General features: G+C 36.8%; 1 protein-coding gene across 3 annotated transcripts in view; it reads right to left on the bottom strand.

Annotated features, from left to right (window-relative positions):
- Window positions 1-15,417, bottom strand: part of MAP3K15 (mitogen-activated protein kinase kinase kinase 15) — a 92,264-nt gene that overhangs the window by 41,557 nt on the left and 35,290 nt on the right. For 2 of the 3 annotated variants that reach the window (XM_075775458.1, XM_075775475.1), the window contains exons 4-7: window positions 13,138-13,209; window positions 9,586-9,779; window positions 6,963-7,131; window positions 5,553-5,659 (exon numbers count right to left, since the gene is read on the bottom strand). In XM_075775458.1, the coding sequence (XP_075631573.1) occupies window positions 5,553-5,659; window positions 6,963-7,131; window positions 9,586-9,779; window positions 13,138-13,209 (542 nt within the window). The remainder of the gene's footprint in view (window positions 1-5,552; window positions 5,660-6,962; window positions 7,132-9,585; window positions 9,780-13,137; window positions 13,210-15,417) is intronic. The other variant, XM_075775467.1, reaches the window with a different exon arrangement.

The following is a 15,417-nucleotide window of genomic DNA, read 5'->3' as shown; positions in this document are numbered from 1 at the left end:
TGTACTGCGAATCATCAAAAACTTTGCTATGCAGCCTGAAGTTAGTGAAGTAGATCCCAAGCAAACAGCCACCTGCCAAGCACACTTAGCATTTGAGTTAACTATAAATATCTGTACTTTATCTACCTACTATATATAGACTACAGCAACAGGAAATAAAACAATAAAGAATAAATTAGCATCCTTTTTTATTACTCTCTTAACCTGATTACAAGCAAGTAAAATTCACAGAAATGGATCGCGAAACTTTCCTGTCCCGTTGACTTTGATCAGGATTTGTACTGCTCATGTGACTTGCTCAATGCTTATAGATAATTTGAGGCAATATAAAACACTGAATAGGAAATGGTTCATTTTATTCTAAAATGATTAAATAAGAGAAAATAGTGTATAAATCTTTTTTTTAAAATGCAGTATCACAGTTATTTCTTTCTACAAAAGACTTGGTGGAAAATAATAGTAAGCTTTTCAAATCAAACTTTAAGGCCTTCTTTCACTGTTTGTTTTCATTTTATTTTTCTAGATGGATCAAAAATTTAACTGTTGCTTATAATTAATCCAGATGATACCTTAAAACATTGAAATACTGTGGTTCCAAACACAAAAGGTATTAATATATGCATATATAATGCATTAGCGAAGCATATTAAATCACTTTATATGTCCATCTCCCTTGAGAAGAATCTTGGGCTTTTTTAATTAAAAAAAAAAAAAAGGAAGAAAAAAGCCGTAATACTAGAGAAACGGTTTTAACACCATGTCATACATGCAGGTAGCATTTCTACCTTCTTTTAATTAATAAAGACAGCCACAGCCTTCGCACTAGATATTCAGGCAAATTATTTATTGGACGGGTAACTGGATGTGTTCGCGTGTTCAGCTTCTGTAAGACATCAAATCCCAGGATGAAAGCTTCCACAAAAAAAAGGATCATTGACCAGCTCCTCTGTGTGTGAATCTAGAAATTAATCAATAAAAGCACTTGGCAGACCTCAGCTATAAGAGTAGTACATGAAAGAGCTCGTCTGGCAAGAGCCAGGTCCTAAGGCCAGCAGTATGAACTTAAGTCAAGCTCGTGAACTATAGCTGTAACTCACACAGGAAAACAGACTGGACAAAAGTAACAGACATAGTGATGGGCAAACCATGGTACAGCACAGAGGAACACTCCTTAAAACCGCAAAAACCTCAAATTTCAGAAAAAAACCCCAGAAATTCAGTCACCATTACAACGTAAATTCAGGCCCTGTATGTGTACTTGCCCGTGTAAAATTGAACTGTGTGATCAAGGCAGGGGTGTTGCGTGGTTTTTTGTTGTGTTTGGTTGGTTGGTTTGTTTAAAGGAAACATGCATACTGCTCATCTCATACAACAGCTGGTTTTACTGTGAGGTTCGGCCATGGACTTGCATTCACTACTGGTGTTGAGGCCCCTGCCTCAGGAGTTGGGATGCAGTTAGAGCAGAGGCTGGGAGCTGCAAGAGAAAGGACAACCATACACCTAAGGCAATTGGAGCCCATCCTGCATGACTGTCTTCTAGCTTTATGCAGGTCCCTTCACCCAAAGACTTGCCACAGAAATGTGCACTCCTCATTTTATAGGAACGCTAGCTTGAGAGCTTGAAGGCTAATTAATAAAGGTGCATTTACATTTATTGTTGAAGACAATGGGATATTTAAATACATTTCATTATGCTTTATACTTCAAAAGACAAATCACCCTGTAGACACCTCAATTTGAAAACCTTTAATTAGTGAACTTCATGTATCTGGTTCCATACCTGTAAATATAAGTAAACACCATTGTTCTATTTCTCCATGACATGGTGATAAACTACTCAGGTATTGCAACAATGAACATGAAAGGACCAATAAGGAACTAAAGGAACTTCAGGTGTGGGGTGGAGGGCTGTGCCATATAATAAATGTGTATTTATCATACAGCACTGTTACATCTTTAACAAGAAGATCGACACAGAATATTGAGATACTGACCAGCTGACCTCCAGCTATTCAAGTGCACCACACTAGGCAAAGCTCTCAAGGAAAAAAATCAGACAGCCTTCAATTAGACACACATTTAAAACAGAGGAAATAAAATGGCAACCTTAATTCAGAAATTTCTTAGCTTTCAAGAATCTGGAACTGTGACAACATCCTTTCATGGTAGCTCTCATACCTCATCTTCTCCTTACACAGTGCTTGCCTCCCAGGCAAGGTATACCCATGGACTGAAGCAAACAGCCATCTACATCTGAAACACCCAGCCCTCAATTACACAGCATTTTACTTCATACCAAAGCTGTGAATACAAATATTGAAAACATTCATGTGGCACATTTGGGCTGAACTTATACCTAAAGATGTGTTCCTTTCCATGCCTAAATTAAGATACAATCAGATCTAAATCTCAGCTGGAAGACAACAAGGAACAACGTCTTCAACCAACCAACGTCTGTATAAAAGAAAGCACTCTGCTCTGCTTGTGTGTGGAGTCAAAATTAATTAGCTTAAGACGCTGATAGAGGAATAGCCTTTTGCTCCCTAGGACTTCTAAACAAACAGCCAGGAAGCTGATCTTTTTAGATAGCCCAGGCTTGGAAACAAGTACAAGCCTGTCATTGCAAACATCCTTTATTAGCCTCTTTTATTAGACATGAGATGACAAATCTAAGATGGCCTCTACGGTCTGCTCTGAAATGGAAACCAGAGAGGAAGACAGCAATCTAGGAGAGGGGCTGTCCTTAAAAACCTATGTGAATCGGGGTACCAGAAATAAGCATGAAAATGTCTGCCTCCCCTACATATGATAATAGGAAGTGCTTTAGTACCTTTCTGCACAGTACTCTGCAGGCAGGCCCAGGCTTACTTTGCTCACGATCCAAGCCAGGTCAGACCCAGGCTGGCTCTGAACCAGAAGACATGCAGCTAGGCTGGAACGGTGCTGAGTCTGAAGTAAAACATCCCTGTCCCTTCCCTTAACACGACTTGTTAACTTGCACCCAGAACTGCACACAACTGCAGTTCAGATTGGGCTTGTGTCCACTGACGTACCAGCAAAGACAGGAGGCCGCCAGAAGAAATCCTCTGCCACTTGCCTGCCACATCACCAGCTCTATGCAGCACTAGAGTAACACAGACTTGAAAATGCTAAGTGAAAACAATTGGCAACAGAACTCAGTTACAGAGTCCAAGAGGAAATAAATGAATGACTTTCTCTGTTGATTATGATCACAGCTCTGGTACACTTTCATAATGAAATTAAGCAAACATTAACTTCGGCAGGGTCTGATATTTTTACAGCTGTTAATTCTGTTTTGCTTATTATGTATTTTGCTCCTGGTAGGCTCAATCAGTTGTACTGAGCAACATTAATACTGTTCTGTATGCTGAAATTAATAGAATATTAAGTGGAAACATTGTTCTGTATTTTTATAAATAGATTCTGATAGAACTCATGAAAAAAGAATTTGTTTTTGAAACAGAAAAAATAAGTGATTGAAAAATCCCATGGAAGTAAGATGCTAAAAGCAACACCTTAGCGGTCATTTTGTACTAAGTGGACTTGTTCTGAAAATACTCAAGTCTTAACTTTTTACTTTTGTCCATCATTTTGTTGCAAGAAGGCAAAAACATCTGTAGAAGCTAAATTCTGCATTCTTACTGATGGAAAACTGGTCATTTATTTCTGAAAAAACTTTTCCATAAAAACGTTTAAATTGTTCCCACAAGAAAACAAGGAGAGTCAATGCTAGTTCAGGCTAGTGATCGATTTAATGAAACCTGCTGATGGGGAAAGCAAGTTCACGAGCAATTCATTTTGTCTTGTCTTACCAGGGCGCTATTGGCATTGCCAAAACAGAAGATTCAATGGCGTGAGGTTCACATGCTGCTCAAAATACAAAGAATTTGAAGACAAAGAGAGTAACAAAGCTTGCCAATTTTATTATGCACATCTAAATGAAAAGTTTTAAAAACTTATCATATGAGGATATTTTCCTAAGGACAAGGCATGACCCTAGCATTATTCTTACTGGCAAGTTTAAACATCTTAAGTCAAATTCCTGAAATTATAAAAAGTTGGACAAACTTCTGAAAAATAGGGCCAAATCCTTTTTGTTGAAACCACTTCTCAAGACGTCAGTATGATATTTTAAGGAGACTTGAATTTCAGAATCTTTACAAGATCAAACCTGCAATTTTTAAGAGTTGCGGGGAAAAAAGGTAGAAAAACATACTAAACATGTTTCTAAACATACTATTTAACAATAATATTCAATAACAGCAATAATAACTATACAGCCAAGAACACGGTTTATAATTTACATAACTTAAAGAAATGTTAAAACACTGGCTTCTACTTTAAAATACTGCCTTGTGTGGTACATTAAAAATTTTATATCAAAGGTGCATTTTTTTCCTTTTATTTTTAAGCAGCCTAATGAGAAAACTATCTTTCATTAGGTGTGATAAATACCAGAGCAAACTGCAAATTATATAAATGGATTGTCTCTGTCTTCATATATTCAGATCAAAATTTTCTGAAAGATACATTTCCGCAAAACAAGTTAACAGACAGTAGATGGTTAATCAGCTAAGATTTAATGGTCTACATTTTTTTTTTTAGGAGAACACAGTCTATCTAATGCTGTGAGAAGACTGTTCTTTGACACAGTGATATCCAATAATTTTCTAGGCAATTATTTTGCATTTACTCCTAAGTCTGATGAAACTGTCAAATGGCACCAGACTTCTTACCACTTTCCATAAAATGCCACAGGAACTGCTTTTCTAGATCTATTACGAAGTTCTTAATCCCTAGGACAGATGCCATCCTGATGCTGCCCAAGCTAATTTTTAGTTAGACTGCAGGTCACAATTTTTAATAGCATGTGGATTGCATCTAACCAGTTACTTTTACAATTACATGTGATTTCATTTGTATAAGATCTATTTTCTACAATACAATCTTAACATAAATTCCTTAGAGATGAAGTAACTATTATAGATAGGCACTACAGAAATCTGTAGCTAACTAGAAGAGTTCGATAATACTTCTGTGCTTCCTAATCTAGCAATGTGCCTGTAGGTCCAGATTGCCTTTCAGCCTTTCAAGAAAGCTGTATCATGAATGTGTATTCATGGATCAAGCAGCGCTTGTTACCTATTACTTTAATAACTCACCCATAACTCTGTTATGCTAAACTTTTCAAGATGTTCAGAATAATCAGTGACTCAGAATAAAGAATCTCAGTCTGACCCAGAACCCACTGGTATCACTGGAGTCTTTTGCAATTACTCAGGTGGCCTTTGGAACAGATACACTCTCCTCAGGCCAGGTTGTTCACAAAATGGAGGTTGTTGGAAAACAATTATTTCAAAAGTTACAAGCTGCCCTGGTGCACAGGAAGTACTGGATTAAGGAAAGATGATTGTGGTAAATATCAGTGTGTGCAGAAAGGGAAATTCTTACTTGATATTATCTGCACTATAAATTTATATGCAAGCCCATAAGGAACAGCAATAAAACGAAACAACCTCAGTCATCCTTACCGATTTAATGCAAAAGCATAATGAAATTTAATGTTGTGTTGGTCAGCCAGATCACAGGTAGGAAGCATTTCTAGTGTTTCTACCAGCTTCACCATAGCATCATAGTCCTGGTATGAATTTAAAAAAAAAAAAAAAAAGAAAGAAAATAAAAGAAACTGAAAGCAGAGGAAAGCATCACTAAACTAAAATGAGTCATGACTGCTAGACAGTATCTCAGGTGACTGTTCCTAGAAGAGTCAGTGAAACAGCCACAAACTCTGTGTAAGGAATTAACCAGGGATTTTGTCTACCCACGTCAATACTTGCTTCTTCCTCACCTCAATGCCACTACCCAAATTACTGAATCCCTCTGGCTAGTTTGATTGATTACACTCCCAGCACCAGGAAAAGGTGATGAGTCTGGCTTTTTCAGGCCTTGTTAAGGATTTCTGATGAATGACACTTCATCAGGTCATCACAGACTCGAGCACAGTTCATTCTGCAGTACGTCAGCCGGTTGTGCATTCATTTTGGTTTCTCAGGGGTAACCCGCATATACATTGCTGAAGAGGCCAGTTTACTGACATCACAAATGCCCTCACATTACTTAATTTGTTTTTTCAAAACATGTTTTGAGATGATTACATTTCTCAAGGGAAAAGACCTTTCAAAAGAATGCAACTGATCACCAGAGGCGATCAAAATTAAGTTGGATAAAGTGCTGCAGGAAAATATGCATCTCAGAATGGAAAGCCGGGTAATGCAGGATGATGTGGTCACCCACTGCTCTCATGATCCATTTATACTTAGGAAATAACCAACTTAGCTCCTGATGGAAAAAAAAAAAATCCATATAATGGTTGGAAGTATATTTTAAAAGGGATGTCAAACATACTGTCAGTTTGAAAATATAGTATGCAGGCTCAGTTTTAGCAAAAGCAGAACTTATTTTAAAAATAAAATCAAGACAAACAGGTACAGTTATATTTTAAAACCAAATTAATGTTTCTTTGAATGACAGTTCTCAACTTGGGCACCTCTGGCCAATACAATGGTCACAACAAATGCATTTTATTAATTTCTAAATATATCTGACTTTGGGGGTGAGATAGGAAAGGGAGGGAAGGGAAAAGCAAACATCTTGTTTCAGTAGGGAACTTTTTCTTTTTTTTTTTTTTTTTTTTTTGAAGGAGGTTAAAAATGACTAAAAACAAAGGAGGAGACCTCAGGAAGTCACCTAATCTGTGTCTCTTATTCACAGGTAAAATAAATAAAGCCCCTTGAGTTGACAGGCAAGTCAAACTGTTAATGTAACAATTTAGTGTCACTGTTTGAATCACTGTTTGAATTAACAAACAATGAAATATAGAAGAACAAACAAGAGCCAAAATCCCATGGTAAAATAATCTTCCTTAGTCTTTAGGAACATACCTGAATATCTCTGTAAGAAAGAAGCAGGTTTATGACAATGTCAGAAGTCAGCACTTCAGTATTATCCATACGAAGCTTAATCCTGGCCAGTTCCTTAGCCAGTTCATCTCCTTGATACTTCTCTCTAGCTTTTCTAATATCGCTCAGCAGTGTTTCTTTGTAGTAGGCACTAAAGAAATAGAAGATAGACATATGGGAAGAAGACTGTTAGATATTTCTTATGAAACACGGTTATATTTCTAACAAAAAGCATAATTTCTAATAAAAAGTACCATTTCCTCAGTGAGGTGCACACCAAATGTTTCCACATTTTTCATTAACTCTTTATAAACATTCCACCTTGCTCCACATCAGACCGCGGGGCTATGTGGCAATACGCTTATAATCAGGATTGTGAGATAATGTACATGTGCTTTCTTTGCCCGTTACTGACCATGACAGATGTGGTATTTTGTATCCTAAAGAAGGCAGCAATTTGGATAATAAAGTGACACAGAGAGCAACGACCAGTGTGATGTAAAAAGGAGGTAGATGATTTTATCATGAAAGGAGAAAAGAGGCTTTCAAACAAAGAAACTAAAACAAAAACAAGCCACCAAAAGCCGACTTGGTCGCAATCTGTTTGACGAACATAATGCATAATGTGGGCAGGATCGATGTAAAAACCCCCAGTAAGCCCATCTTATTTACACTAACAGTGTACAATGCAACACCAGAGCTTTTGTAGAATACAAAATCATATATACATTATCAATACGACAGTTACAAACGACCTGGACAGGCTACTTAGAGGTAACTATCTGGAGCATCTTATGGACTCTATAGTTTGGAAGTCAGCAGATGACACCTGACAGATAAAGCACATACAATACCTTTTTTCTTTACAAATGAGTATTGCAAAGTATGCAACTTAGCATAAGCCCTACACATAGCAAAGAAAACTAAGTTCTCTGTCTAATACATATCTTACATATAACATGTAAGATATGTTTATAAGGCAAAGCAGCAAGGTCACAGTAAGCTCTGTTGGAAAGCTTTTAATAGTTGTTTTACTGTCAGTGGAGGTTTGGCCTAAGTCATCATGGTTTTCCAATCTCAGGTTTCTATCCAGCATTGCCTTCTACCAGGCTAATGATAATTAGTCCTTCTTGTGCTAACCAAACCAAAGGGTGATACTGGGTAATGTTTTTCAAAAGTATCCAAATGACTTCGGAATGGAAGTCTCTGAATGATGCAATACTTAATCTTTTCAAACTTATTCAAGATTTTGGCAGGAATGAGGGACCATCTAGCTACATCTTTCTCTTCACAGGGATCTACCACAACAGTGTCTAATTCTGCAGCCACACCAAAACCTCTTTCTGGCACTTCAGCCTGAAAATGGGACAGAGAGAGGAGGCTTTACTGTAGGAATTCAGAACACAATTATCAAACCAAAACCACGCACAACTCTGGTCATAAATGTCGAAGTATACAGGTAGCTTTGGACAGCTGATGCCCAGAGCACCATTTCACAATGACACAAATGCTAAGTTTGCTGCTACCAGCACCAACTGTGCTACTAGTTGCATGAGTCTGCACTGGTGAGCACAGCCCTCCTGTATGCTGACCAACTTTACTGAGTTTCTGCCCCTTCTATTGTCCCTTTCCTCAAGGTGGGCCTGTGTTGCCTGCATGTAGATTCCCCTTTAGCACTGTTTTGGAGAAGCAGGAGGCAGCCTGCGTTTCTTCAGGCCAGCAATATCCCAGTTGCTGCCCAGCAAGGTGCCAGAGAATAGCAGACCTGCCATGGATGGAGGTGTAGGGGACAAGGTGTGTGTGGGCAAGGTCATCTATAGGATCCTAAGAGTGGGACCAGGTGAGAAAAGAATTTTTTTTAGGCGAGTCTTTCACTTGGGTGGGATGGCAATGGGGAAAGGGAAAGAAATCTGAGGGCCCTCAGCAACACCTCATGCTTCAGACACTAGGAAAAAAATACCCTAGAAGCTCAGTCTCTCCCAGTATTTTCCAGAAGTACAAACAAAACCAGACTAGCTGCAGAGTACAGGGTGAGCAATCGAGAAAGAGAGACTTCCATCTCCAGCCCCAATCCTCAAAACTCCAACAGACCTTTGTAGAAGCGGCTGAACAGTATCATGTTTATTAGGTGATATCAGAAAGCTAATATAAAAAAACAACACAAAAACCCAACAAAAACCAAACCATGGAAGTTGCATGTGATTGCCCATTGCTGCCATATGTATACAATTATTTGGTGACAGAAAAGGACAGTCTTTGGCTTTGAGCTCTATGAAGAGGCTGTGATCTTATCTCCTATTACAACCTGCTGCACAGTAGTTTATACTTAAGAACTTTACCTCACCCATGGACTGCCTTTGCTTACTGATATTTCAGAAAGTAACCATAAATCAGTTTCTAGCATAACATGGTTAGTTAACTGCAACAGCTGCAGGACATCAATACAGAAAGCAGTAAAGTTAGCAGCTTCCTTTAACACTATATTAACTGCAGTGAAAAATAAATAATAAAAAAATAATCAATGCTACTAGAAATTCTGCATCTTTTTTCTAACATTATAAAGAGACTATCAAAGGTTCTGGAGGTGTATGTGTTTTAAAATTACCATGATGTAACATGAATGTCCTTGAGAAGGCTGATAAACTTGTCTACCAGTGGGACACAAAATGGCCCCAGGATATTGTCCCAGCTGGGTTGCATATACTCAGAAGCTCTTCGCTGGGCATCGCTTTCACAGCAAAAGTAGTCAGCACAAGGTGTGACGATGTACGGAATAAAATAATAATTGCCGCTGGAAGCCTAAAAGAAAAACAGGCACAGTTTAGAAAGCAAATGTAAGTGGAGACTTGTTTGTGTATACACAGTATCTTTTACTGTCAGAAAAAAACCCGCTAGATTAGGGCTGGTGCATTATGAAGCTTTAGCACACTGTTTAACACAAGATTTGCAAGCATTAAATTCAAGGACTTTTCTGTGGAAAAGTTATAAATATTAACAAGGGTGATGAATAAGGGTTTGGATCTGTTAAGCGACCATACAACAAAACTGTTCAATTTTTTATGTGATACATGGACCCTAACACGGTCTGACAGTTACAAGCTAACCTTCTGCTCCCAAATTTTTGGGGTCAGAGATGTACTGGCATCCTCTAGGCTCACTCTGTGCTAGGAAGGATATGATGCAGAGCTCCCCACAAAGAGAGAGACAAATACAGAAACACAGGCATTGGAAGGACTTTATGGAAATGTTTCATTCAGAGAAGCCTACAAAACATCTGCTGCATGCTGCCATCAAACACCAAACCAACCAACAAAACTTTGAAATGTTTTGTAATAAACGTAAGACTTTTAACACAAAATTCTATAAGTAAAAAACAAACATTCTTAATATGCCACATAAAAAGTGTGGACATAATGAAGGTGCTGAAAGGGGAGGGGAAACAGGAAATGCCCTTCAGACCCCAAAAGAAGCAAGTTCAGAGTCTTCGACTCCTAAGCAAGACCCCAAAACCCAGACAACTGTGAAGTTTTCCACAGCTACTAGAAGCACCAGTATCCCACTTAGAGCTACAACAGTTCCCTGTTGTTTAAAAGAAAAGTAAACTTTGCATTTCAGAGTAACTAGATAGGAGCACTGAGGCATGGGTCAGCATGATACATCTAACACAATCCACTACCACTAAATACCCTTCAGCCACCACCTTGGGGATATCAAAGTATCAAACACATACAGCAAAACCATACCTTTCATTTTTTCATATCATCTAAGCCTGCAGTAAAGCTGTAGCCATTTAAAGTCACCTTGAAAATGCTGAGATGATGGAAAGAATGGATATGAAGATGGCATATTTTTATATGCATTAATAAACTAGATAAAAGAAAGAAGCTGTTCACAGGAAGTAACAATGTGGAGTATGCAGTTACTAAAAATAGAGATGGAAAAAAAACCCCTGTATCAGTACATCCCGTTGCTGATCTGAGTCTGTAGGGATTTAGAATTTTAAATTATTTCTAACAGATAAAGATCAAGCCACATTCCTTCCTCATAAACCCTACAGTACAGGATCTCTGTTGTAATAATATAATTATCTGTTGCAATGTTATCTTTACTTCCTACTAAAAAAAATTTGAAAAATTGCAACCCAAACCACCAGTATGTTAAAACAATGTAGTCTCAGGTTCATTCAAATAAACACTGAGTTCAGTGCAATGCAAAAGCTGCTTGTGTATAAACTCTATTCTTAAACCTGTAACAGTGAATTAGCTCTTCCTGCAATGGAAAAAAAAATCCAATTTTAAAGTATAATGTATCATGATGCAAAGAGAGCTGCAGTTATCTACTGAAAAAGCAAAGCAATTTTCAGAAAAAATGACATATGTAAAACACTATTAATCTTATTCAGCCAACATCTCATCTATTTGACCTAGATTTCTTGCCTCTTTTTGGACAGTAAAATCTATACAATTAAACCCACATTTTTATCCAGACAGACACATTTTTGTGTGCAGAAGTCAGGAACCCTGCACATATTTGAGCACGCCACCTTTTCTGAAAAGCAACGAGCTCCAATTTTGTAGCTTCTACTGTCCCATATTTACATATAATAAATTATAAAGCCCCTTCATATAGACTGTGTGGCCTTTCTAAGAGAGTCTTTCTTATCTTCATTATGGAAAAAACCAGTTCTGTCCATCTACTTTTCTTACGCTATCAAGAGTTAGAGATGGCTGAAAATATCATCCTTGCTTCTTCTAGTCACCTAAATCAGCATGCTGGTCTCTGACACCAAAAGTTAATAATTGTGAAAATTACTGTCCTGTCATACACCAACTATTGCTTTTTAGGATAATGAATAAATGGCACAGATATGTATGAAATAACATATATAGCAATTCTAGCTGCAAATATATATAAATTATGACTTATTTAATTGTAATAGAATTATAACTTCATATCTTATAAAGACTGTATAGTGAATTGGTTTATTTTAAGATTAGTAGTTAAGCTATATCATTGTCTTATTTAGAAAAATTTTTAAGTTAAAAATAACAAAAAACCAAGCAGACTGAAAAAAAAAAAAAGCTCTCAATAGCTCACCTTCCAGCAAATAATGTATGCCCAGTATGCTAGCAATGAAACTTTTGTATTCAATCACAACGCTTTAAAATCTACCACAAAAAGAGCCAAAAGTTTAGGAACATAAAGAAACCCGGGAAGTAAATGCAAATAAGTTGAGAGAGGGACCTGGTCTTCAGGGGAAAATGGTTAAAGGAGTTAAGCACAGAGCCATGCTTTTGCTGAAGGGCTGAAAGAGTTAGGCCCATGTAGGCCATTTTTTAGGCTCTAGGCAAGACAGACCAAATGTGGAGTGCTTTTGGTCTTAAAGTACTCCTCTAAATATTTTGCTAATGCTGTTAAAAGTAAACTTTTGACCTTAATAATGTAAACAGTTTTTTTAATTGTACTGCTACAGTTATGCTGGTACAACTGTCACTTTGTGACAGAGCAGCTACACTAGAATTAAAGGTTGTTGTTTTGTTTTGGGTCTTTTTCAGATAAATAATGTTGAGTAAAATCTCTGTATTTTTAAGGTGGGAATTTTGCCTGCACAACTAATAGCATAATTATTTTACTTGAGCCATGCAGTTCATTTTGCCACTTGCTTGTATCAAGGGTATTAGGGGTGCTTACTCTACCTCACAAAGCAATTAGAAGGAAAACACGTAAGATAACAGAAAATAAACTGCATTCATTCAAAGAAGTCACAAACTTCTGAGTGTTCAGGGAGTTCAGTCTGCTGTTGTCTTAAGAATCAAGATTTTCACAGTAGTTTTCTGTGACATCACATTCCTATCCATCTCGCGATACAGGTGACTAAGATACTATAAACTTTTAAAAAATACTTCCTCTTCTAAAGTTGAATATATGCAGTATTTTTATGTAAAGACTGTGACGAGAGATTATCACAAGCCAAACATTCTAAATGCTCGGGATCTAGCTTGCAAGGAATGAGTACTCTAAGATTACAATCACTTTGAAGGAAAGACCCTGCCAAGCGCTGTTCTTAAAGTATCTTTATATATTTCTAAATGCCTAGAAACACAGTCATAAGATGGCATATCTATTCAACAAAAAGCAGATTTAAAGTGATACATACTTTGCCTATCAGATTACCACTGTGGTATTCAGGAGGTACTTGAACCCGAAGAAAAGCTTTGTGGTTGGCAACCTACTCCAAATTGAAATAAAACAACAAAGAGGAAAACACCACCACAAAACAGCATAAGAATCAAAAAGACAGACATGACACATGAATAGAGAAATTATTAAAGAAAGCAACAACAAAAATTAACGTAGATATTTATAGCAAGTCCATACTTACAAGGCCAAGAAAACAGTGCAATACTTTGCCACTCAGAATGTAAGATTTCTCTATCTACGTGAATTTTTTTGTCTATACATCTCCTTGTGTCATCATTAATATGCTTTCAAGTCTTACTTTTATGAACCTATCAGAGTCATTATCTGATTAGTTAACTATAATCCAACCACTACAAATGCGCATTCCTTGAGACAGTAACATTTCCATAAAAACTAACTTTCATAAATAGATTTTAAAAGCCTTAGTTTTCCTTATATCGATAGTAACAGTGGTATATTTCATGTTTAGAAACATTAAAGGTAATGTTTACTGGGTTACCCATTGCCTTTGTACTATTCTCCCCTGAAAAAGAAAAACAATAGTCTGTATTTAAGACCTTCCTATTCCTCTTTCATTCTGTGTCCTTTTGCAAACTCTTTTAATACTTCTGCTACCTCAGGCTTTTTTAGAAATATATCATTAAATAACCATACCACAGAAACTTTTATGCATTGTAAAAATAATCAGAAAATAAAAAATGGAAAGCTACTCTGCAATACTACTTCTTCAGATTATTAAATTTATATAATGTAATCATACTTTAGAGTCTTGGCTCTTGTTTCAATACATTTGGGCTACTAAATTGAAGAATATAAGTCCAAGTGCAAAAATCTTTCTATTTAGTTTTCTTAAATGTTTATTGCCTTGAAACAGTAGATACACTCTAATTTATACAGCTACTGAAACTCTGAAGAGACTTTCTGCCAATTACAATAAAAAGTGATTTTTTTCAACATAAAAATTCCTTGTGGCAAGGGTAAATTGCAATCCTGCTCCCTTTAGATCAAGAAGAATTTTTGCTAATGACTCCTCCATGGCCCAGACATTTTTCTCTGCCTACTATAAGAGCTGCTACAGGATTTAATGAAAAAAACCCCCAATTTAAATCTCTGAAAATACTTCATCAGGCCCACAGGCCTAAGTATACTATAATAAACCTTTTGGTTTAATAGTCAGCTTACGTCCCTTTAAATACCTTCCCCAAAAGCAATTAACAGGGTTATTCAAATTTCTTCAGGCATACCATCAACTATAGAAAAATTAACTATTAAGTCTTTCTCCTTATATTCTGCACTTGCCATAATAACTTTTCCAGAGTGGGAAGTTCTAGTTTGTATTTTCAATGCCACATTCAAACAAACTGAATGGATCAAAGCATGTATGTCAAATTATTGCCAGAAGGACTGTACATTTTGCTTCCTGACTCCAGCAGTTTTTGAAAAGCCCCTCATGCACTCTTTTCTTCACTCAATCTTAGACTTTTTTATGCACCATTCCTTAAAATTCTGTAGAGGGAGAGAAAATATCCTTATTGAAAAAAAAATAATAATCAAAGATAGCAACAAAACGTCCATCAAAATAGAACAACTTCCCATGGAATTTGTCTATTACATTGGCTTGGGGGAATATTGGGTTTTTAAGCTTTTTTTTAAAAAATCCTTGAAATTTCATTTCTCCAGTAAACCAATGTCTACCTGATGTCTAAAGGAACTCCAAAGCTCAAGCCCATTTTCCATAGATACATTTATTTTCCTGTACCCTACAGTCCAGTGGCATTCACTGTGCTCTCAAACCTTGTTGTTTCCATAATGACACAGGAAACAAACTGTTCTGCAAGACTGCCTGTTTGCAATTTATTTTATTGGTGGTAATTTAGACAGAAACTAGGAAGCTGCACATACACCCTCAGTAAAATAGTCTTCAAAGCTCAGAGGAGCTCTACAGAAGAAACCTAATTGATAGGACACAGAATCTTGACCTTGAATTTCATGCCAGGGCAATTCTTTCTTGGGAACTGAACTCCCATAGCCAATAATTCTTTCCTTTTGTATCCAAGTAGGCAATAAATTATTAATATAGAATTTTAATTGCTTGTTTGGGGGAGTCAAGTAGAACTGAATCACATTTCCCATCTTATCCCTGAAAACTTCATTCCTGGATGGTAGAAGGAAGGAAGGAAGGAAGTTATCCTACTCTTACACTCTTTTTTTCAATAGTAAGCTATTAAATCTTTCA

The sequence above is a fragment of the Balearica regulorum genome, chromosome 1 (genome assembly GCF_011004875.1).
Source record: "Balearica regulorum gibbericeps isolate bBalReg1 chromosome 1, bBalReg1.pri, whole genome shotgun sequence".
In the NCBI taxonomy this organism is placed as follows: domain Eukaryota; kingdom Metazoa; phylum Chordata; class Aves; order Gruiformes; family Gruidae; genus Balearica; species Balearica regulorum.
Note: the sequence above shows the minus strand (reverse complement) of the source record. Positions and strands in the feature narration are given on the sequence as shown.